The following is a 23,555-nucleotide window of genomic DNA, read 5'->3' on the forward strand; positions in this document are numbered from 1 at the left end:
GCTTTAAATGTTGCATTTGACTCAAAAGAAACTTTCTTGTGGCATTATAGAAAAGAAGACAATGTAGCACTTTACTATCAAGAAAACAAACCATCAACAAAGTCGGACAAATTGTGAATGTTGTGAATATAAAAAGTCGTATACATGAATTGATTTGTGTTTATTTGTTGGAAAACGTTCTTCTCACAGATTGCAGTTTCCTTGTATTTTGATGATGTTTTCAAATATATTTTTACAGATAGTTGTATAACTTACATTTGATGTCATCGCCTGAATCGAGTGTCCAAAACGACGTGATCCGACGAGGACGAGCGATGTGGAGCTTTTCATGCCCCTGCGGATGCGCAAGAAAGCCGCAAACACAAAAGCACTCGGATGCCTTTCGCCGTTTCTCGAGAGTGCGTCTCCACAGAAAAGCAGATAGAAGGAATGCGTGATACGTTTTGGCAGCGAGCGCGCAGGTAGGAATCGGAAAAAAAACCCAACCACAACAACAACAACCGCTAGGTTTCCTTCTTGGCACGTTTATCATTATCAAAAGAAAAAGAAGTGAATCCCAAATGATTTGCTGCTGTACAAGTTGTGTGCTTGCTGACACGGCACAGAAAGAAGGTCATCCATAGCAGGATTTTGGATTATGTTGACAAATGCTTGTTGTGCACCTTTTGTGGCATTTTTATCACGTGGCCAACTTTGACCATTTTACGCTAATTCTATTCCTTACCGACACAACTTTCAAGGTTTGTGCCAATTTGGGCGTTTTTAGTTTTTAATCTGCTCAACTTGAAGCGCTCAATTATTTGCACCTAAACTTGTCGCGTCTTCTCACAAAGATTGGACTGGAATGTTTTTGTCTAAAGATGATCGAGTCTTTTTTTCGGGAGAGTAATCAGCCATTCCGGCGTGTCATTTGAAAGCGAGCCTTTGTGCTTGTGCTTCTTGACTGTGAGTGGAGATGACACCACCGAATTGCTGAGCCACATTCGCTTATGCTAATTTCACAGTCTGGGGAATCGGGCGAGCTTGTTCCATTAGCTCGGGGCAACGTCGGACATGTGCAAGATCTATTGGCCGCCGGCTGCCAGACATTCAATTCTTTTAACCTGCGTCAAGCCGCCGGGGTGAGGCTCATGCTCGGGGCGCCTCCGGGCCAGTGCTTCACAACAAAATCCGCTCATTTGCTCGGGAAATTCTTACTGACTTTGGGTGCCAGTGACATATTGTGGCAGGCGGAACAATCAATGGGTCTTCCACCCGATGGAAAAGGGTGCAATGAGGATCCCCCGTTGCCGCTCAAACAACAGCGCGATAGCTTTCTGTTCAACTAAACGGATCCACACTGAGTAAGTCCAGTTGTGAGTGGGATTAAAAAAAATAGATGTATGTATCCATATATATTTGGAGCTGGGAATCTAATGACAACATGGTAGAAAGCAGCATTAGGATCATACAAAAGAAAATAAGGTTGAAAATGCGCCCAGGAAAGAATAATGTCCTGTTTGGGAATACAGCGAATCAAGTCCTGACTTGGAAACAAAAATATCTCAATTGTCGCACAATAGTCCGCCTGTCGTATATTTACCGCCGAAACGTAACAATAACAACAATTTCTATTTAAGACCTCGAGCTCCGAATTGTAGCTAATTGAAAAGCAGAATGAGGTCATTTTCCAGAAAGGCACGAGAGCAACAATGGCAAGTTGATTTAAAAGAGGGCTCAACGTTGGACGGCAGGATTCCTCGTCTGCACGCGAGCGTTTTTCCTCATCTTCTCAAAGTACTGCGGTATTGAGCGGAGCGCACACGCCCACACATCACCACCGACCGATCGATATATCCCATCACGTGGGCGGCTCCGGGCTAATCGCCCTCGGTGGGAGTCGACGCGCGCAAATCCATCGGACATTGGCACTCCGAGTCCATCTGAGGCGGCCTCAACGGATTTCCTCTCACGTGTCTGAGAAAGACAACAACCTCCGACTTTGGTTGTTTTTTTTTCCCCATTTGACGATTACTGAGGTGAACCTTTTCTCACTATTGGCTGCGATGCGCCTCAACCCTCATTTGGATGTCCCTCGCCCAGTTGCCTGGGTACCCCACTGAGCATAAGTCCCCAAAAGTTGCGTGAGTTCAAATAAAACAACTGTAAAAAAAAAAAAAACTGTCCACATCAAATAAGACTACAGCGAAGAGTTGTGTTGGTTCAAATCAAAGCTGCAGTGAATGGACGCAGTATACGACGTCGAAGCTGCTAGCAAGATTCGAATGGAGCCTCGCCCAAAAGTCAGGCACTACCGTACCGTACATCACATCACCGTAAACCACCCAAAAGTTGTGCATGCTAACACCAGACTACCGTAAATCACCTAAAAGGTGCGCGGGTTAAAATGAAAAGTACCAATACATCCGCCAACGTTGTGCAGGTAAAATAATCGAAAAACTGGAAAAAACTGTGTTGAGATCAAACATCATCATCATGATCCAAAAAGCTTGTCAGGCACTTGCCGCGGCCTTGGCCGGATTTTGCTTCACTTTCCATTTGTGGTTGCACTCACGGAGGCCAAATGTTTTCCAACAACTTTTGCTTTTGTTCTGGTGTTAGCTTTTTTGCGCGAGTCTCCGAGGACGCGAGTGAAACTCAGTTCAGTTTTCTTTCGAGGGATTTCTTCCTGCCTCTTCCCCCCCCCCCCCCCCTTCTATCCAGAGGTTTCGGGGGAAGTACAAAGCGGCGAAAAATATGCCGGCGGAATTTAATTTGGATCAAGCCAAGCTTCCGTAATGGATGTCCGATTTCCCGGTGGTGCGCCGGCGCCGTCCCGCAAGCGCAATTGGAGGGAATGCAATCCCTCATCAGCAATTGTTAGCGGCTTGGCTCGCTGGGAGCTCAGGTGCGGCAAGCACCGAAAACGCAAATGGAATGGATTTGCTCAGGTCCAAACAGAAAAAGGCATTGGCCATGCCGAGTGGCAAATGATGCGCACTCATCAGATGGATCATGTTTCGCTGACGGCGCAAGCACAGTTACAAGTTTGTATTTGTTATATTATGAACCAAAACAAAAGGAGAAAAGAAATATCCACAACTGTATGTTTGTGTGAACAACGGTCTGCTTGCCTCAACAAGGGTATGTCGGCTGATGGATGTTTGGCGTGACAGAAGCTGCCGCCTTTTCTGCATCGGGCATCTGCTCTACGCAATATCTCCCCTTTCTCAGTCAGCGCTACAAAGCGGACGTGGCAATCCCAAGGTAGTAGCAAAACTGCAAGAGAGACAAGATGACATCCACGGTGGTTTTCCTGCTTGCACGTGTGTAGAAATGCAAGGGAATTGGCATTTGACGGCTTGCAAGCTTCCCTTTCACAGCGGCTGTAAGACGCGCCGCGCTCTGCTCGTTTGTCTCTTTGCCCGCTCGCTCGCCGCGAGTGGGCATCGACGAGGCAGCCTCGGCTTTCCACCGCCGGCGCTAGCGCCGCGAGTGTCTTCCCGTCTCGCCGTGTGGGCTTTGTTGCCTTCGTTTCCCTCATCCTTGTGCACGTGTGACTTGTTTTTGCACGTGAAAGCAGACACGAGCCGCCTACACTTCAATTCCTTTATTGGATGCAAAAGCAAAACGTCCCATCGACGCGTCTTCTCGGCGAAACGAGTCGGCCGCCTGCGCCGGAGCGTTCGAAGGCGGCGAGTGAAGAAGATAGCGCCGAGCGTCCGTTCTAATCCGACAGAGTTCTCCAAACGTGTGGCGCGGCGCTTTCGAAAGAGCAAACGTCTCGGGAGGCTCCCGGGGGAGCGGCCGCCGCGCTCCGGGACCACCTGGGAACAGACGCCGCTGTTAATTTCCCGGATTTTGGACTGAACACTTGAAGCTAGCATCAATTTTCACAAGTTTGCTTACAAACGGTCGCGTTTCTAGCGTGGGGGTCGGTGCCGCTGTTTTGCGTTAGCGAGAAAAGTTGCAAGAGGCTCAGCGGTTCACTCGATTAGGTCCATGCGTGGAGCGCAGAATCGCTGATCGGAAAAGGGATTCCGTTTGAGGTAGGCGTTCAATTACATTTCGTGCAGCTGCTGACTATTACAGACACGATGGCTACGGAAGCTCCAAGTCATTTGAAGCAATATGGGATGCACCTTCTTTGAAAATGACGGGTAAAATGATGTCTTTCTTTGATTTGTCTTAAATGGAGGATGCAGCCACTAATAGAGGCATGATAACTATGAGAATGGGGCCAGTTGTTTGTTTGTTTGTTTGTTTGTTTTTTAACACGAGAGTCAAAGGAGGGGTGCTTTATTTGATGAAGGCCTTTATTTATGTCTGATGTACTTGTTTCAATGGTGTGAAGTGTCCCGGAGACGTACCTTCTTTGCGGTCTCAAGCTCTTGCGCTCTGATCGGATTCCTGACGTCGTGGTGTGCCGGACCAAGCGGCCCCTTCGCGACGCCTTTTCCACAACTGTTTGACAAACGGCCGGTTATTCGTCCGCTGTTTTGTTCATCTGCGCAAAAGACCAGATCAGAAGATCAGCTCGCCGCCTTAACAATTTGGGGCACGGCGAACGGCCGTTTATCGCAGGGGATCCGTTCCAAACCCACTTTTTGTACACGTGGCTTCTTTCTGCGTGTGTTCAAAAAGCAGTTGTTTGAGGGTGATGGCAATGACCACAACATCTGCGCTCATTTCAATTAGCCTGTCCATGAGGTTTTGCATGATGTGTTAGCATTAGGCTAGGTGTCTTTTGTTCCATGTGTCACGTTTGCGGTTTCACAGCAAATGCGGAGTGTGAGTGAAGATGCGGGTCTGGAACGCATCCCCGGCGAGCTAAACGGGGGTTGAGCGCAGTTCTGAGCGCACCTCGCAGGGGCGGCGTCAATCGGTGCCCCGGTTGAAGCGCTCCAGCACGGTGGCGTTGGTCCTCTCGAAGAGCCACCGCTGACTAGGCGAAGACGGGTCGCACGCGTTCATGAAGACGCGGCGCTCGCCGGGGCTGCCGTCCACGCAGCTGTTGCTCACCGGGTGGTACAAGCTCTTATCCTGAGCGTTCATTGAAAGAAAGCCGCCCAAACAGTATTAGGATTGTCATTGGTGTCATTTGGGGGCCATTTGGCGGATGCGGTGGCGCACCTTCCGGTAGCGCCAGTGTTGGTTTCCCTTCATGCCGTGGCAGTCGTAGAGAGCGACGAGGCTCCTGTGGGAGACGGCGTCGAGGCAAACCTTCCTGGTGTGCGCCGGGTCGCCCACGCGGATGTCCTGGCGCCAACCCAGCGTTAGCACCTGCGCGCCGAAAGCCAACTTAGCAGCAAGCGCGGGCGGCGGCGGCATTTGGGCACGGATGCCTCGTCTTGAGTGGCCCACCTGCCCGTGGCTCCAGGCCACGTCGCCGCGGCTTTTGGCGCAGTTCTCCAGACGCACGGGGCTGCCCGACACAAAGTGCTTGACCTCCATGCACATGCCGCTGGCCGCGTTGCGGATCTGCCGACCGACACGGCGAGGAAAGAAAGGGCCAGTCGCTCAGGAGAAGGAATACCAGCATGAAGGTGGCCGCTTGCGCTTTCTTATTTGGTACAAGAACTAGCAACATTTCCGCCTTGACAAAGCCATCGATGCTCCGCCTACCCTACGCATCAACCACCATCTCCCTACCTACCCGCCGACCTACCGTCAGTCAACCTCTGCCGAGCTCGAAAACAAACCTCCCAAATCCACCTCCACCAACTGCTACTGAACTGCCTGCTGGCCAAACTTCGACCTACCTACAAAAGCAACTTACGGCAAACTCTGCGTAGCTAACAAGCCAAGCTACTAACCCTGCACCAACCGCTACCTAACTACCTAGCAAAGCAACCTACCTTCCTACTGAGTTACCAACCTCAACCTACCTACCCAACTGAACACTCGACCTACCGAACCAACCTTCCTAGCTACCAATCCAACAACTAAACCTACTTACGCCAATGATGTATCTTACCAACCCCTCCTAACTTGGAACTGCCTACCAGTCTCTAGCACCGACATACCTAGCTACAGCAACCCACCAAACTTACCTAAATACCTACTAGACAACCTAACAACCCACCAATCTCTACCCACCCATCAACTGCTAGCTAAGCACTACCGAACCGAACGAGTCCACCCACCTACTCATCGACAGTAACCTCATGTCGACTAAACTCAACCTATTTTCAACTCTGCCTACCTCCTGCCAGCCTGTATGTGAAACCATCCCGAGTCACGTTTCCCAACATGCGGTGTACAAACGTCTGCTCTGATTGCAATCGTGTTTCGTCACTCTTCCTTTGCTCTTCTGCTTTGGCAGTCGCGCGGGTGCACCAAATGGGGCTGTTTACCTGGCCCCAGGCGCCGGCGGGGGGCTCCACGGGCGGGTAGTGCTGGGGCAGATCCCAGGCCACCTCGTTCATGAACCACTTGAAGTCGTTGCATCCCAGGCGGCTCCGCAGCTCCTTCTGCGCCGTCATGTCGCCCGCCGAGAGGTGGCGGTACTCGGGCCGCCGGCGGTACACGTACTCGGCGTACTCGTCCATCCACACCTCGGCCACGCGCTTCAGGTTCTGCGAGCCGGGGCGGCGGGCGTGTTGCGAGGCTTAGTATGTCGAAAACGCCCGCGCCCGCGCCAAGCCATGCCAAGCGTTACCTTGGCTAAACTGATCCCGCCGGGGACCTTGTAGGGGACGTACTTCCTGTAGATGTGTCCCACCCTGGAGCACGGGATGTCCTCCATGCGCCCGCCGCACATCCACAACTGCAGATGCAGAGAGCATCCGGGTTGCGAGCCCAACATTTGGGGTTTCGAAATTCACTTCCGGGTTACGGTCTCAATACAGGGGTTACGGTTTCAAATGATGGCTTCAAGTCAAGGTTCAAACCGAAGGTCGGGCGGGCTTCCAAAGTAAGGACCTTTGGCTTTTGAGCTGGCGTTTCAAAACTGCGCGTTTCAAAGGTTTTCAGTTTCAAATTCAAGTTTGAAGCATACCTTTGCGTTACAAAACACGGTTTCGCGCCTCGGTGAAGATGGAAATGAGGATTTCAAGACAGAGTTTAATTCAGTTCAAATGAGGGAATCCAGCCTGGCTCATGATTTCAATTTGGGGGTTTTCTTTCGGGTTTCAAGCCCGAGTTCAGGTGCAAACGAATGGTTTGGGTTCCAAATTGGGGTTTCAAGTCAAGGTTGAGGTGTCAAGTTAGGATTTGGATTTCGAATGAGGGTTCTCAAGCAGGGCTGTAAATGGGATTTCAGCATGAGCAGTCTCGCCTCATGGCTGTGTTAACATTAGCAGCGCACTGCACACGCACGCACGCACGCACGCACGCACGCACGCACCCACACACACTGGCGCATGAATAAAAGATGTAGCTGCAAGACAAACTCTGGGCTCAGAAAGCGGACTCGGTCTCTAGTCTCTGGTTGTGTTTGCGTCCATAAATAAAACATCAAGTATGTGCGATGTCCAATCACTTTTTGAATAGCAATAAAAAAAAAAAAATAATAATAATAGCACGGCGGCTGGCAGCAGGTCATGAACGGCCATCAATCGCCTCCAGTTGTCGCCCTCCCACGCGCCCTCGCCCGCAACGGCGGACACGTCCGCTTGAGTCAGAAGGGAGGGATGGAAAAAAATTCCAGTTGAGATTTACTGTAAACAATTAACATATCTGTGCCTTACAAAAGTTTGCTAGCTTAATGCTAACACACAATGTGAAATACCACAATGCCGGCTCATTTCATTCTTCATCATCTTTCATTCTATTTGATTCTGTTTTTACATAACACACAATACCGCCGAGTGCCATTTGTGATTCAAGAACATGTTTCAAAAAAATGTAAATTTTCATTGTGTTGCTGTTTTTTGGGGGGCACCGGAATGGATTGATGGCATTTGTCCGCTGACTATTAGCGGATGGATGCTATTATTAGCGGCTAAGCGGCCGAGCATTCTGCGCGACTGTCCGGCGGCGACGTTATCTGGCGGTGTGAGCGCGTAAGGCTCGCCGTTCTCAGCGCCGGCACGCAGGCAAAATCTCCGAATGGAGGCCGTTGCTTTCGGAGCCAGCGGCCGCGTCTCGGGGTTTGTCGGGATTAGCGCCGGAGCCCGCTAATCTCCTCACCTCAGGAGAATGTTCGCGAGAAGCCTGTCAGCTAATGGGGATCTTCATGAAAATAGCAGGCCAAATTGAATATGGCGGGGCTGAGCGGACTTAAGAGACTCGCGGCCGCCGCTAGCTACCCGTTAGCGCCTGATCAAACTGCCCACGGCGGGCGATGCAGGGAGATCAACTCAAAAGAGCTTTTAACACGGAGGCCATCATTTGGTCCAACTCTTGAAAAAGCTCCATTTGTGCCATTTGAGGTTTTTCAAGGCAGGAATGCGCAATTTGTGCGCCACATTCTCGTTTTTTCCCCGAGTTAGGCTCTCAAAACAGCGTTTGGGTTTCAAACGGGGCCCAAACGATTAGCGCCGCTACGTCAAGGTAGCACCGGAGCGGATGTTACCTTGAAAGAGAGCTCGTACTGCTCCCCTCCCCAGATCTCCAGGCCCGCGTCGTAGCCTCCCAGCTCCCAGAACCACTTCCTGTCCACGGCGAACAGCCCGCCCGCCATCACCGGAGACCTGCGACGCACCAACGCGCAAGTTACACACAAGCGTTACCCACACGAGCATGACAAGCACACACCTCGCACACGCCCCCGCACTGCTGAGTGTTGAATCACGGCGCTCTTGAGTGGGTTCAGCATGTGGAAAAAGATGCACTCTGACAAAAGATCTTAAAACTGTGTTTCAGGGCAAGCGTGTGAGTGTGGTGTTTACAGGGGGGGGGGGGGGGCGGTTGGGGCGACTGTTGCCTCCAGATAGGAAGCCGCTTTGAAGAGTGCAGGAAGCAATTAACCCGCCGCAGCTTTTGCCAGTCGCACACCTCGTTAGCGAGTTCTCGCGCTTGGCCCGCCGCTACACCTGAGACGCACAAACGAGCCAAGCTCGCCTGCCGCGACTTCACTTCAAAGTGCCGTCAACTTCCCCGACCGGCCGCTCGAGCTCAACTCGCCCCGTCTCGCAGGATGTTATCTTTAGCATTAGCGACAACGCCACAAATTTAGCAAATTGGCTTTCCGATTCAGGCTTTCGAGGCAGGATTTCAGTTTCAAATGAGTGTTACAGATCCGGGTGAGAATTTCAAGCAGGAGCTTTGGTTTTAAAAAAGGGGTTCGATTTCAAAGCAGACCTTTCTTTCTGCCGCAGACGATGATTTGTGTCAAACTGCCGCAGAATAGGGCCAACTACTGCTGAGGAGAACTCACTCGATTTTTCGGGGCCGTAACTATCGATGGCCGGTATCGGCGGCCACGAGTACCTGACACCTTAAAACAAGGTATTGGCCCATTCCTAATTTCAAGCATCATTTAAATTTTGAAACCTGATTTTGCACTTCAAGTCGAAGTAGCATTCCCGGATTCGGGTTTGAAACCAGGGCTTAGCTTTCCAATTTGGATTCCGAGCTTGCGTCGATGCGGTTTCCACAAATGGATCGAGGCAAATGTCAAGCGCCACCCTCTCCGTTTTTCATGATCGGTTGTCGTGTACATGCCGGGTAAACGCGCGCGGGCAGAGCATCCTTTGCATCCCACGAGCAGTTGCCATGTTAACGCGCGTTCCATCAGGTGGCCGTACTGCGCTCCGGCCAAAGCGGGGGCTCAATTCAAGGCACGAGCCTGCGCCCCCAAAACGACGCTCCGATGAGCTTGCTCGCGAGTCACGCGATCTCGCGCCAGTAGCGCGAGCGGCACCGACACTGACAGCGTCGCAGCACCGTAATTCACCCCGAAGTCATTCCGATTCTTATTATTTCCATCGTTTGCCTTTTCATTCATTCTATGGGAAGCAACGCTTTTCAATATGCAACTACTGCGTGCATATTGCGCAAAGGCGTTCAATTTTGAAGTCGGCGTTTTCAAACTAACAGCGGCTCAAGCGTGCGCCTGCCTGCTGCAATGTCAGCCATCTTGGCCCTCAAGATTGATTTCCCGGGCGTCAGTAGGACCGAAGAGGCGACGTTTTTATCAGAGTGACCTTGTCCGGTTGTCAGCCGGCGCCCGACGTTTGCGCCGGGGCGAGCGAAGCTGTCACACTGTCCGCTTCTCAGCTCCGGATAATCACACACCAAAAAAGACAAACGAAGCCAGAAATGCCTCCAAAGTGCACATTTGAAGGGTTCTGGTGGACGTGTTCCAATGTCAGGCGAAATGCGTCACTCACTCAAAGGGCTCGCTGGGGTCGTCCTTCTGCAGCCGGGCGGGGATGGGGATGCGCTTGTAGTACATTTCCCAGTCGAAGGCCCCGCGCATGGCGTCGCCCGCCTGCGCGCCGTAGCCAAAGTTGTCGTGGTCGATCACGTCGATCATCGGGCACACCGCCGTCTTCCGGTTCTGGGCGATTCGGTCTGACAAGAAGGCAAGTCCGAAAAAGATCTTCAAATGAAATCCGGGTAAGCCGCCATTTTGGGGGAGGATAGAGTTAGTCACACGTAACCGGTTAGTGAGCATTCGTGACCGAGCTCGCCTCACCGAGCAGCGGAGGCAGCCAGTTGACGTTGGCCTCGCAGTGCGAGTCCAGGAAGGTGATGACCTCGCCCTTGGCGGCGCTGGCGCCCAGCAGCCGGGTGCGGATCAGACCCTCCCGCTTCCTGGTCCTCAGGATGCGCACTTTGGGCAGGCGCTCCATGTACTCCTCCAGCGCCGCCTTCAGGTGCTCTGCGGGAAGCAAAAAGCAGAGGAAGGTTCCGTGTGAACAACCATTTGGACCGGCACAAACACAACAATGGAAGGCTTGCGTGTACGAAAACAAGTCAGTCTTGCTCAAGGTCAAAGCAGTGAAATGTATTGAAAGAAAAACAAACAAACAAAAAAAAACAACATTTCAGCTTGGTGTCATCTGTGACGAATCAAAAAGTTATTAGTGTAGTGTGATGAGCAAATTGCTTTCTGCATAGCGCCAGCCGCGCACTGTCTGTTATTGTTCGACTTGTTACATTTCCATTTTTAATCCACACAAAATGTGTGCTATTTTTTTAATATCGGAACTTTTTTTTTCGGGTTAGTGAAGAAAACAAACAAAACATGCAAGGGGCCCCCACCCGCCCCCGGGTGGGACTTTGGAACACCAGTGTGCCACGTTCTAAAAAGTGACATTGGCGTGAAGGACGGGAGGGCTTGGCAGGGTCAAAACCGGAAAGAATAAAAAAAGGCTTATAAATCAAGGCGTGGGGGGAAAAAAAACCCTGAGCATGAAAGCCTGAGCGGCAAATTAATTGTCTCATGAGACGAGACCCCATAAAGGGAAGCGTGGGGGGGAAGATCGGAGCCTTGAATTGCGATTGGTTCATTTCCCCTCCGAAAGAAATTGGAATACGGCTCAAAGTGTTTACCCAACACAAGGAGACGATTAATCACGCTAATGAGCGTGCGGGAAACGGCGGCAAACACATTAGTCTCCATTAGAAAGGCGGGCGGCGGATGCGGCGCGGGCGGCGGATGCGGCGCTCGCCCAGCGTCTCGGACGGCGGGCCAATGACAAGCGGCGGAACGCACAAGTCGGTGGCTCGGAAGCCATAGCGTCAAGTCGGCGGCTGAGCGGAACGACGGACGGCCGACGCAAGGCGAGCGGAGACTTCGCAGCTGACATGACCAAAACGGCAGCACCCGCGGGCAGAATACAGGCACACCTGATTGCAATTTGGGATCGCAAAGAGCAGCCGGGGCGGGGCGGGGCGGGGCGGGGCGGCGTGTCTCCGCCTGCGGACGCTGCCTTTCCTCAACACCCAGATCACGATTCACGCACAGGAGGGCTGCACTTGCACCAACAAAGAAAAGAAAGAACACTCGGGAGAAATACTGAGTCACTCCCCAAAAAAAGACTCTTGGATTTGGGGCTCTTACGGCATTGAAAGTCATCGATAGTTTTGTCGCTGCGGCCCAATCAAGAGGCAGCGCCCCCCCCCCCCCCCCCCCCCCCCGACACATCGTGCGACGCTATCGCTACACTTGCTCCATTTCATTCGCTCGGACACGTTATGATCACATCGCTAGGAAGAAAAAAAGTTGCACTGCGCAGACTGTAGGTCCAATTGGTGCAATTTGGACCACAACTCGTCGTCTTTGTCACGTTCAAACCTAATTCAGCTTGGAAAGTATTATTGACTATGAAGGACGGCGGAGGTCGAAGATCCGCCAGGTCGCTGGTCAACCATCGATCTCTTCAAAGCTTCCACTTGAATTTGTCGAGAGTTCCATTGCTTTTATCTTTGGGCGGACGCTCTCTGATGTGATAAAGCCGCACCGACGCTGACCCGCGATCTGCCACGGACGAGGTTCCTCTTGGACACCTTCGGTGCGCCGTTCATCAGCGCCGATGGCTAAGTGCCTATTTCGGGGGCCGCGTCACGCCGCACACATGAGCTAGCGCGTGATGGAGGCCCGCCACGGGCAAGATTGATGGGCCAATTGCCGGCCCTCGCCGGGACTCGCCACCTTTGACGTCCGCCGTCGCGCTTTCATCGCCAACCTTACAAAAGAAGCCGCGGCGGATGCGTGCGGGCGGGCGGGCGGGCGGAACGTTGACAAATTGAACGTCAGCCGCTCGTCGGCGCTCGTCGGCGCGTCAAAAGGCGGACGCGGACGACTTTGAGGCTTTGGCGGATGACACTAATTGAGGCCCGATTGCGTTTGTGGGACGGCCTGGCCGCGTGCCGCGCTCCGTTTTGAAAACGTGCGCAAACCGCCTGTGCGCTTTGGCGCCATGACTCGGCCAGCGATCCTTGCAGCAAAAAGTTGGAATTCTAGCGACCGGATGGATTCATACAATTTGCATCAAACGGGTTGCCTTTGAGACTGGACCCTTTTCGACACAATTGGGACTTTTCTACCAGCTCGCATTTGTGGAGAGAGCGATATTTGCACATTTACTGGCCCTTTGGAACTGCTCACTTGTGGCCGCCGCTCTGACTATTTGTCATCGCGAAAACATGGAGCATTCGTTCCGAGAAAAGCGCCTTAGCGAGTGCCGAGGCGAGCGCGAGTGTCGCCGCACACGAGCGGACGACTCCGTCGAACGGTAACCGTGCTGGGTTGCGGGGGCGTCGCCACGGCCAACGGGCTCGGGGAGGCGGACCCGCAAAGCTGAAGTAGCCGACTCATTTGTCGCTTTTGTCCGGCGGCTTTGCAGAAACGGCCACTTGGCCGATGGCAGATTATTCCAGGTTGGCTTTCCCGCGACCGTACAAACGCAGGTTGCGAAATCTCTGCGAGAAAGTGGGCCGGCAGTAGGCCGGCAACACCGCCCCTCGTCCATTCCGTCATATTGGTTGCGGTTGGTTTGCGTTGTCACGCAGCGCAGCGCAAGTTGCCGCTCCTCCGTGAAGAAACGCTTGTGTCGTGCACACTGCGCCGCCTGCCTATTTGTAGCGGGAGAAAGGGAGAAACATTGATTTACGTGCCATTGGGCACACAAAGACTCCGGCATTGCTCGCCCCCTCCCCTCTCCCCCATCTACCAGCGCCGTTCCTCAGGCAGTCTCTCATCCGCAGAGAAGCATCGATTGAAGCTCACGTTCCGCTCGGGTGTCTGCGGCTTCATTGCGGTCGCAATCAAGGGAGGGGGGGGGGGGGGACGGGGTCGGCGGGGGGCCGGCAGCCCGCAGACGCTACAATGCAGCTGCCGGCACGCCCGGCCGGCCTCCCTTTTTGCTTTTCCATGTTGACAATGAAAAGCAAGTGTCTTGACCCCCCAAAATAATGAACTTTGTGTGTTTGAGCAAAACAAAACAAAAAGTTGAGCTTTTCATTGGTCGGTGACAAATCGCATTTCAGAGTGTTTTTTTAACCAGGGCGTGACAAAAACACATTTCCTCGTTTCAATTCAAACTAAACGCTGCGGCGTTACAAAAATAATTTGGGGGGCGGTTTACCTACAAAAACTATAAACAAAAACTTTTGGGACTTTTTCTTTTTATCCAAAATATGACCAAAAAATGACTTCATGGCTTTGTGGACCAAAAGAAAGAAAATGACATTTACAGACGCAGAAATCACTTTGGCAAAGTGATTTTTATTGTTTTACAAAAACATGCACCAAATAACTGTGTTTTTTCGTAAAAAAGTCAATCACATTTGACTGACTGTGTGTCCATCCAAATTTGGATTGCTTTTTTTTTTGGGCTCGCCAGAAACATGACAAACGAAATTTCGTTGTTGTTTTTTTTTCGGCAACGGTCAAACACAACTCGGCCAATGAAACGCAGGCATGGCCACATGATGCTAACGGCAATTTTCTTTGCCTTTTGGCTGTAACGAACAAAAGGTCATGTCTGGATGGACCCCAAAGACTGGCAGGCGGCTACTGGCGCTATTCGTCGATATGTAAATGACAGCCGTTTCATGAGGTGAGCGTGAGCCAAGCGCTTCTTGTTTCCGGGGCATTGGCGGCATTCGCTTTAGCCCAACGGGGGCTTTTAATGGGACGTTTGCTCGACTTCCATCGAGCACGTCATATGTCAATGCGTCGCCAGCGCCGTTTCGGACTTACAAAATAGGACCGCCGACAAGTGATCGTCTCCGACGGCACTCGATTTGCGCGACTGAGTTGGAGCAAAATAGCACAGAAAGTATTTACGGCTACGCTGCGGCTAACCACCCCGAAAGCGGCTAATCTGCGGCTGTGCCGCGGCACGCTTGGCTTGACTTTCAAATTCAGCCTCTGATTTGCCTTCAATGAGGAGGGGGGGGGGGGGGGGGGGGCGTCGGCGGAACATCCCGTTGCCGTGGCGACGGAAGGCAAACGTGCCCCCAAACGGCTCCGCGGCGGGCGCGCGCACCTTTGTCGCTGAAGTCGTCCACCAGGATGACCTCGGCGATGAGCTGCGGAGGCGAGCGGTTGAGGACGCTGCGGACGGTGCGCAGCAGCGACGACCAGCCCTCGTTGTGGAACGGGATGATGACGCTGGTGCTGGGCAGCTTCTCGGCGTACAGCTTCCGCTGACAGCTGCGCACGCACAAAATGATTTGCTTTTCTCACACGCACACCTCTCCGGGCTCCGCGTTTGCCAGCAAGTGGAAACACTCACGCGTTGCAATACTTTTGCCCCTCGCAAACTGCGATGCCTGCGATCCTGCCAGCTAGTCGCTAGCCGCTAGCTCCGGGCACGTCGCGCACGCTAAACTATTTGTCGCGTGCGTTTCCTTACTTTGGGTGTCGGATGTCCGGAAGGGAGCGGTTGAGCGAGATGCGGTCGCTGACGTAGATGTTGAAGCCGTTCTCCCTGTAGGCCGGGTCCGCCCCATCGGCCTCCGACATGGGGAAAGGTTTGCCCTGTTCGCCGTTTCCTACGGGAGAAGGCCGAGTCAGAGGAGCAAGAAAGAAAGAAAGAAAGAAAGAAAGAAAGGCGCAGGTCGTAGGAGTCGCCTCCGAAACGGGCCTAATGGTTGCGCAATAGGCCGTCTTGATGCGCTCCTTTCAAGCGGCGCCGGCCATTATCGGCCTCTCGTCAATCGGCGCAAAGGGCGGCCAGGCCGAGCCGCAAGAGTTCATCAAGTTAGACGGAGACGCCGCCGCCTTCCATTAAGCGGGCGAGCGAGCGAGCGAGCGAGCGAGCGAGCGGGGGCCTGCTCTTAATAGCTCGTCTCAGAGATCAACTCGGCAAATGAACGTTTTGTTTTGCGCCGCGCGGACGGATCACGTTTACCTCCGTCGAGAAAAATGAATACGGCCCGTACGACAAATGCGTCCAAGGTGCCTGCTTCCGCTTGGGGCAAATCAATCCTTAGTAGGACTTCATCAACGTCGTCCAATTCTCCTCAAACGGAACTTTCAAATCAGGGAGATTTGATTTGATTTGATTTTTAGCGGAAACAAAGGCCTCCACGGCAGCCGCCGCTCTTTTCTACGACAATTGCTCAGCGCGGCTGTTGCTCGTTCAAAACGCCCGCAGGAGCTGGATGCTTACTTTTCATCTCGTGAACAAATCGAGAGTCTGTTTGGTGTTCTGGAATACGGACGGCAGAAGGTGGGCAGATCGACTGTTTTCGCTCTCCCCATAATCGACTCAGGTGACATGAAGGCGCTGTGTCGTGATTGTCATCAGGGGGACGGTTTGGGCAATTTGGTGTCTGGGATATGTGGCTTCAATTTGCTCGGAATCCAGCAAAAAGCGGCGCTGGAAATTGCCACGGTAGCTTGTGAAGAATTGCGCCGGTCAGTTTTGCCGTCCGACAAAAGCCCAAAACGTGACGTGAGCCACGGCGAGATGCAAACAGGAGTTGTGAGCATTCACAGAGGCCATTTGTGGGGGGTTTTCCCCCGCTCACTCACCAACTCGAGCGGCGTCCCTCCGCATGGCGTCGTAGTCGTGCCAGTCGGTCCGTCGCACGCCGTCTCGCCCAATCCGGCCCGCCTTGCTCATCTGGTTCAGCCCCTGCGGGTGGGAAGAGCGTCCAAAGGTTCACGCCGTCGTCAGTGGATCTCACTCGGCCTTCCCGTGCCGTCGCCGATGCGGCAACTTTTGGGGGCTTGGAACTTTGCTTTGGTGCTTCGACGCGCCAATGCGCAGCACGTGTACGTGCGAGCCGTGACGTCCATGAGCAGCGCTTGAAATGTTTGCAGTTTGCAGTGTGTTTAGTGCAAAGGGCAAAATGCTCTTTGAAAGCTCCTTGGAAACTCCAAAATGCCTGTTTGGGAACAACATGGCAGACTTCCTGTGTCCTTTGGGGCGTGGCTTCTTGAGACTTTTTTTTTTTTGCGGGTCAACCCACATCCGGGGGCTGAATTTTCATTTTTGGCCTCAACATGGCCAAAAATGACCCCCAAATGGTTGTGTCTTTTCAGGCATTGCCTCCTCAGCCTTTCTCGCGGGCGCGTGGCCAGCAAATGTCAAGTTGCCGAGCCAAACAAGCGCCGCCGGCTGAATTTTCCAAAGCGATTGTGGGTACGACTGACCCGACCGACAATGGCCGAGTGACCCTAAAATCAGCTTCTGGGAAGAAAATGCAAGAACTTCCTGTGTCTTTTGGGGCTTTGTTTTGGTCGGTCTCTTCATGTGGACAAAATGTCATGTTGCAAAGCGTTGGAGGCTCAATTCTTAAAAGCAGGTCGGAGCCTATTTGGCCGTAGAACAACGGTTCCAACGAAGCCATTTCAAGAGCACCCTCAAAATATTTGCCTGGGAAACTGACGGGGATGCGGAATGTGGGGGAAAGTGGCACACGAGGATATGGAACGTCCAATGTTTTCATAAAAGACAATACGACAAAGAGCTACTTTTTTTTATGAAAAAACAAAAATACAAAAAATGGTTGGTGTTTTTTTGCGGAGCCGGAACCCATTTTGAGTGTTTCTTCTCATTTCAATGGGGAATATGACTCAAACTCAAGGCAAGGTTTTACTGACTTTTTCCGTTCACTGCGTTTTCAATTTCGGCACATAGAGCCCCCCAATAAAAAAAAAATAAAACAAACAAAAACAAACAAGAATGCAAGTCAAATACTTTATTGGAACAGCTGTGAGGAAAAGTCTGGCCTCCCGCGGTCGTATTTCGATTGAGCCTTGATGAGCTTATTCAAAAACGATGATGCGGGTGTCCTCCACAGCAAGGCAGACAATCACTCCCAGCAAAGAAAAAAACACAACGACGCCTCACTCATCTTTTCACTCTCACCGGCTGCGACCTCGCTAAACGACATGGGCTGCATGTGCCTCTCTGACACTTGACTAAGGATACAACGTGGACGGGGGGGCTGAAATACGCTAACGAGCCTCTGCCGCCGCGTGGAAGACATCAGGAAGGAAAAAAAAAAAAGAATGCCATCTCCACGCTGTCGCAATCGAAAGCTCCATCTCCAGCTCTCACTGGCACTTTTTGAGACAACATTTAATACTAAGAACAAAACGTGGCCTCGACTAGCCCGGGAAAAAAGGCGTCCATTTTGAATTGCCGTTCAAATAAATCAACAGAAGTGCATGGACAAAAGGCACAAAATGGTCCACTCAATATTTTTGCCGCTAAAATTATGACTTCGTTTTCGTACCACTTGTTTTTGCAATATCCATGCTTCATTTGAATAACATTGTATCTTTTCAACGTAATATTGTGAGTATATTTTGGCAATACTGCAACTGCATTCTCGTCACGGTCGAGATTTTTTGCCGTGGTGGAAAGGCGACTTTACTTTTGTACGACCACAATAGCTTTCGTGCACCGATTTCATCCGATAACGTTCCGGCGTTTGGCTGTAAGGCCTACGACTTTATCGGCGTAATATTGAAGTAGGTTTCATGTCACATCTGATCAGGTTATGGCTCTTTTGAAAGCCGGAAATTTCGGAAGACTAAAATTGCGGACGTTTCACGTAGCGCTACAGCTTTAATCTGGTAACATTGCGGTTCTCCTCTGGTACTATTACGAGTTCATTTTCCTAATGTTGAAAATATGTTTGACGCAATGTTGCAACTTCAATCTGATAACGTTCTAGGCAGCTTTCTCCTGCAAATAGTACGACTTGATGTGCATACTACTAAAATAAGTTCCACGCGGTGTTACAGCTTCAAGGCGACGATCTTTTTGCTGGCAACATCGCCACTTTATTTTCACTATAATAAGTTTGGCGTTAACAGGACAGCTTTATTCTGATGACGATATGACTTGTTTTCTGCGAAGATTCCAACTTTAACATTTCGAAGAGATTTTCCTCTCGATTTTGCACCGTTGTCCACGGCTTTTATCGGTCATGACATTTTTCTTGTAAGATTTTCTCGTTATTCTCAACTTGCTTTTTCACATTTTCTCATAACAGTGTGACTTTACTTTCATGGTGATGTGATTTTATTTGTGGAATTTTAGGACATTTTTATTCCAGTGATTTTCTGCTGATATTACGAGTGCTTTATGCTCGTTACGTTCCGCCTCAAATTGAGCCAGGAAAATCCCTGATCTCACATCTCGGCCTTCCTGTGAAACTCGCATGTACGCCGCCGCCGCCGCCGCCGCCTCTTGTGAGCCATCTCCTTCGCATCTGTTGCCGCCAACAAAAGAGACGGCGCAAACAAAGCCATTTGGTTGGGGACGCAGCCAAATCCCGCCGTTTGAGCGATAAGAGCGCCGCGTCGCGTTTGCCGTCCCAACACCCCGCCCGCCGGGGTCGATACTTGCCTTTTTCAGCTTCCTCCCCGCCCGCCGCCTACTGAGAGATAGCGGTCGCTTTGGTTCCACCCCCAACTCCCACTGGAGTTGTCAGCGCTTCCTCGTCCGCTGCTAAATCCGCATTGACCCGAGATGCAATTACCTCGCCACCTCCCACCTCTGCTCGCTCGCTCGCTCGCTCGCGGTCGGCCACGAGTCAATCGGGACTGAAAACTTACTTGGGCCCCTTTCAGGCCCATCCATTGCGATGACTCGAACCACACATACACATGAAATGGCCAGAGTTACTGCCGAGATCACAGCTGTGGCTATCGAATACTTTGTTAGAAACAAGTAATTTACCGGATAAGTGGATAGAATTCAACTTGGGGTCGGAAGTGGCACAAAAATTTGGGTCCACAAAAACGATAAGAAAGCCTCGGCACTGCGCTTACCGGCCGACTAGTTTGGAGCAGCGTTATGTTCATCTTCACCTTAGAAGCGACCTGCGCGCCTCCACTTGATTGTGGCAAGCGCCGCCATTCGTCTTTTGTCCCGCTCGACCATTCGCGAACAGACAAATTAAGAACAAAACGCGCGTCTCCGCTTTGTGTTTGGCTGATCCCGCCGGGCTGCTACGGCTCCAGTGGAGGAGCTAGCAAGAAAAAAAAATGAAAAGTCAAGAAATCAATAGACTAATCCCATTCAGCCTTTTCCCACATAAGTCTTGTTAGAGCCGTTTGTAGCGCACATTTGCTTCGCCTTGTTGATTTGCGTCTGCTTGGCTCCGAGATGACGCGGCGAGCGCGGGAAAGCAGCCCGGCGAGATCACAGCGGATTAAACGCGACGAGACGCGGCCTGATACGCCAGATGAAATAGAATGCCGACCAACTATATTCATACGCTGTGTGGCCCCCCGGGGGGCGGGGGGACGGGGGCTGGGGGGGGTACTTCCTTCTGAGTTTGGATTTTGGGAGGTTTTGACAGTGTTTAATGTCTCAGCGGCAGAAGAGAAAACGCCGCACTGAGGAAGAGCCGACGTCGGCCGAGCCTTGGCCAAATCAGCGGCCATTACTTGCGACTACGGCACAACGGCACCTTCCAATTTTTGCACTGGCCATTTCTTACAATTTGGGAAAGCCATGATTTTAAGAACCAACTTTGAACTCCCAAAGCGGATATTTACCATGAACGCATTCAGAACTTTCTTGGTGCATCATTGCTGTTACTTTATATTGTTGCGTTAGTTCCTTACGTTATTGTTGCGTCACATTGTTACGTGTGACGTTGCTCGCTTATGTTGTTACATTATGCTATTCCATCCACTACACCGCATTCCGCTCTTCCGTCATGCTGACGTGTTACATTGCGCTCTTACTCGACGTTATCCGGTTCCCTTATTACATTACGCTGGTACGTTAGGTTACATTGCGACATTGCACTATTAGGTCTTGCGCTACGCTGTTACCTTCCTTTGGGCCGTCGCGTTATGTTCCTGCGTTACTACGCTGGTAGGTTACGCTGTCGCGATATTCCGTGACAACGTTCGATTGCTTTGCACTGTTGCATTGTTGCGCCCGCGTGTCTTTCTATCACATCGCAATGCCACGTGGTCCATTACATGGCCACGTCGTGTTAGGCTGTTCCGTTTTTTGGCCGATACATTCTGCCGTTACATTGCACAGCTTCGTTTTTACACCGACTTGCCTTTGCCTCAATTCCACAGTTTGGTGCATTTTCACTGTGGCTGTGTTTTACGCCCAGTTCTACTGTTACATCACATTACGTTGCCTTTGGAACAAAATAGCCCAGGCCGGTCCAATGTGTCAACAGACCGCTTCATTTTTCTGCTCAAAGCCATTCAAACTATTATTGTCTGGCATTGGAAAATGACAATAGAGAGGTTCCTGCGGAGTTAAAAAAAACAAAAACCTTTTCATCATCGGATCCAAATTAAAGTAGCGCATGCCATTGTGCAAAAATAATTAAAAAGCCCAGATTTAATTTAACTTTGGGAATCCCTGCAAGTCTCGAGAAAAAAAAAAAAAAAAAAAAAAGCTCATTTATGAATAGCTGCCAATTGACAAATGGATCAATTCTGCGGTGATGGCATATCACGTAATTAGCTATTAAGGCTGCTAAAAATCACCAGGGACCAGAGAAGCAATCTATGGTGGGAGAAGACGACGGAAAAAAGAAAAAGGGGAAGTTCATGAAATTGGTTTCACATGTGCCGACTTTCAATAAAAATGCGATGTGTGACGTTGAAAAGGTTATTTGGGAGAAGGTCACGCGCGACATTCATAAAGTGCACTTTTGGCCTGGCATTTTCATTATTTGTCGTTAAAAACTCAATCACGCAAGCGTTCAACAGCAGTCAGTAAATGACTCAAGGAAGGAGTGCTCTTGTGCTTAAAAAAAACAAACAAAACGAAATTAAAATAAGCCTAATAATATTTGGTCTCTCGTGGCGAGGAATGATCAAAAGATTAGGAGCAGCACATTGTAGCCCAAGACCACTGCATACCACTACAACCACAACACGCATCCATTCGGGGTTGTTTTTTTTTTCACAACTTTCCTCATCATTTAACCTAACATGCTTGAAAGTCAGCAGGGATAGATTCCAGTTATCCAAAAAAGATGGAAATGATTCAATATCCCACTTCTCTCGCCAGAATGACACCGTGCGAGGACAGTTGTGACTTGACTTGAATTGACGAGGTTAGGCTGCAGCTCGCCCGCGAGCCATCATGAGTCCGAATGGTATGGAAAATGGATCCCCTGTCTCTCGCCAAATCACTCTTGCTCTCTCAGGGGAAACGGCTGGAAAGTATTTGACACCCCGTTTCTCTCACCAAACGCCAGCCGCGACAGGCTCCAGTTATCCAAAAACGGATGGAAACTACTTGAGACCCCACTCAGATAAATGATAGCGATGGATGGATAAAGCCCAGGGTGGACCCCACTTCTCTGGCCAAAATGACACTGTTCTAGCTGGTTCCAGTCATCCAAAATGCATGGAAATGATCAAACCAATGTTATCAAAAAAATGCAGATTTGTTTTTTTCCCCGAGGTGCTCGTACATTAAGACGAACGTAATATTTGGACCGGTCGGTGGAGGCGTCGGAGACACGGTTCCGAACTTGAGCCCGAGTTGAGCTTCCAAATTCCGCGAGCCTGCTTCAGCACCTCGGAGAGCTCCCCGGCTCCGCAGGCGAGACGTCACCCGGCTGTGAGAAAGCGCACCAAGCCCCGGCGGCGGCGGCGGCGGCGGCGGCGGCGGCGGCGGCGGCGGCGGCTCACCTGCGTCTGCTGGACGCCGCCCGCTCCGTCCGCCGCGGTGGCCGCCGGTCTGTCGAGCACCCGGTCCCGGTACAAAGACCACAAGCCGACGTTGGGGAGGAAGAGGAGAGCCGCGATGAGCAGCCCGGCGAACTGCAGCAGCCGCTTCTCCTTCCGCCTCATCGCTCCGGGACGACAACAACAACAACAACAACAACAACAAGAACAACAACAACAACCGAAGGAACGGAACAACGGCGGCGGCCGTGCGGAAGTGGACGAGCCCCTGCTGAGTGTCTGGCTGTTGCCCCCTCTCTCTCCTCCTCCTCCTCCTCCTCCTCCTCCTCCTCGGCGGACAACTTTCACACTGCCAGCCAGACGCCGAGGCGCAGCGATTTCAAAGTAATAGGCGCTCGGAAGCAAACGTCACTTCCGCTCGTGCTTTTCACAATAACAGCGCGTATTGCAGACTTTTTTATTTGAACGGTATTAGCATATTCCTATTGGAATTTTCCCAAAGTTAAAGTTTGAATGGCTAAAACGGCTTCGGGGTTACATGCCATGCTAAAGCGCCACCCGTTGCTGTGGCGTGACAGCTTGCCACCATTTTCACCTCCGTTTCTATGCACTGTCATCAAAAAGAATGAATGGTGAGGAATTCAAGAGTTTTTCATACGTGTCGTTTTTATTTTTATTTTGGCGGGCCAAAGTCCAAACCATGTAATATATAAATAAATGTATTTTCCATGGATGTGGTGGTGGTGGCTAAAATGTGAAGCGCATTGATTCAAATGTATATGAAATATCTGACAGCCCCACCTGTTGCTGTGGCGTAAACTCGACAGCTTTTCATGAATTTGTGACTTAGAAATGCTATCGGTGTTGAGGTTTTTCTGATGAGATTTTTTACATTATAACAATGATTTACAATAGAAAATATTTACGCATACATGTATTCTATGTATGGCAATATTTTTTCTGTTAGTGAATGGCCAAAACGATACGCGTCTAAATGGTTCAAAATGCATCAAATGTAGTAGTAATGACAATCATGTAAAAAACTAAAACTAGCAACCGGATTTGAATGTTTTTTTTCTGACATTTT

The 23,555-nt window shown here is 51.1% G+C and overlaps 1 protein-coding gene across 6 annotated transcripts in view; it reads right to left on the reverse strand.

The window, feature by feature from the left end:
- Positions 1-23,555, reverse strand: part of LOC147133833 (polypeptide N-acetylgalactosaminyltransferase 10-like) — a 47,899-nt gene extending 24,344 nt beyond the window's left edge. For 2 of the 6 annotated variants that reach the window (XM_086012359.1, XM_086012358.1), the window contains exons 1-15: positions 22,472-23,548; positions 16,361-16,463; positions 15,237-15,375; positions 14,868-15,034; positions 11,722-11,844; positions 10,565-10,750; positions 10,257-10,440; positions 8,498-8,615; positions 6,641-6,748; positions 6,336-6,557; positions 5,344-5,460; positions 5,113-5,262; positions 4,843-5,022; positions 4,350-4,486; positions 3,114-3,258 (exon numbers count right to left, since the gene is read on the reverse strand). In XM_086012359.1, coding sequence (XP_085868485.1) covers positions 4,858-5,022; positions 5,113-5,262; positions 5,344-5,460; positions 6,336-6,557; positions 6,641-6,748; positions 8,498-8,615; positions 10,257-10,440; positions 10,565-10,750; positions 11,722-11,844; positions 14,868-15,034; positions 15,237-15,375; positions 16,361-16,463; positions 22,472-22,633 — 1,944 coding nt within the window. In that variant the 5' untranslated portion in view covers positions 22,634-23,548 and the 3' untranslated portion in view covers positions 3,114-3,258; positions 4,350-4,486; positions 4,843-4,857. Of the gene's footprint in view, positions 1-3,113; positions 3,259-3,574; positions 3,807-4,349; positions 4,487-4,839; positions 5,023-5,112; positions 5,263-5,343; positions 5,461-6,335; positions 6,558-6,640; positions 6,749-8,497; positions 8,616-10,256; positions 10,441-10,564; positions 10,751-11,721; positions 11,845-14,867; positions 15,035-15,236; positions 15,376-16,360; positions 16,464-22,471 lie in introns of those variants that run through there. The other 4 variants (XM_086012361.1, XM_086012357.1, XM_086012362.1 and 1 more) reach the window with 4 other exon arrangements.

The sequence above is a fragment of the Filicampus tigris genome, chromosome 17 (assembly GCF_054856515.1).
Source record: "Filicampus tigris isolate MCC_2025a chromosome 17, RoL_Ftig_1.0, whole genome shotgun sequence".
Classification (NCBI taxonomy): Eukaryota; Metazoa; Chordata; class Actinopteri; order Syngnathiformes; family Syngnathidae; genus Filicampus; species Filicampus tigris.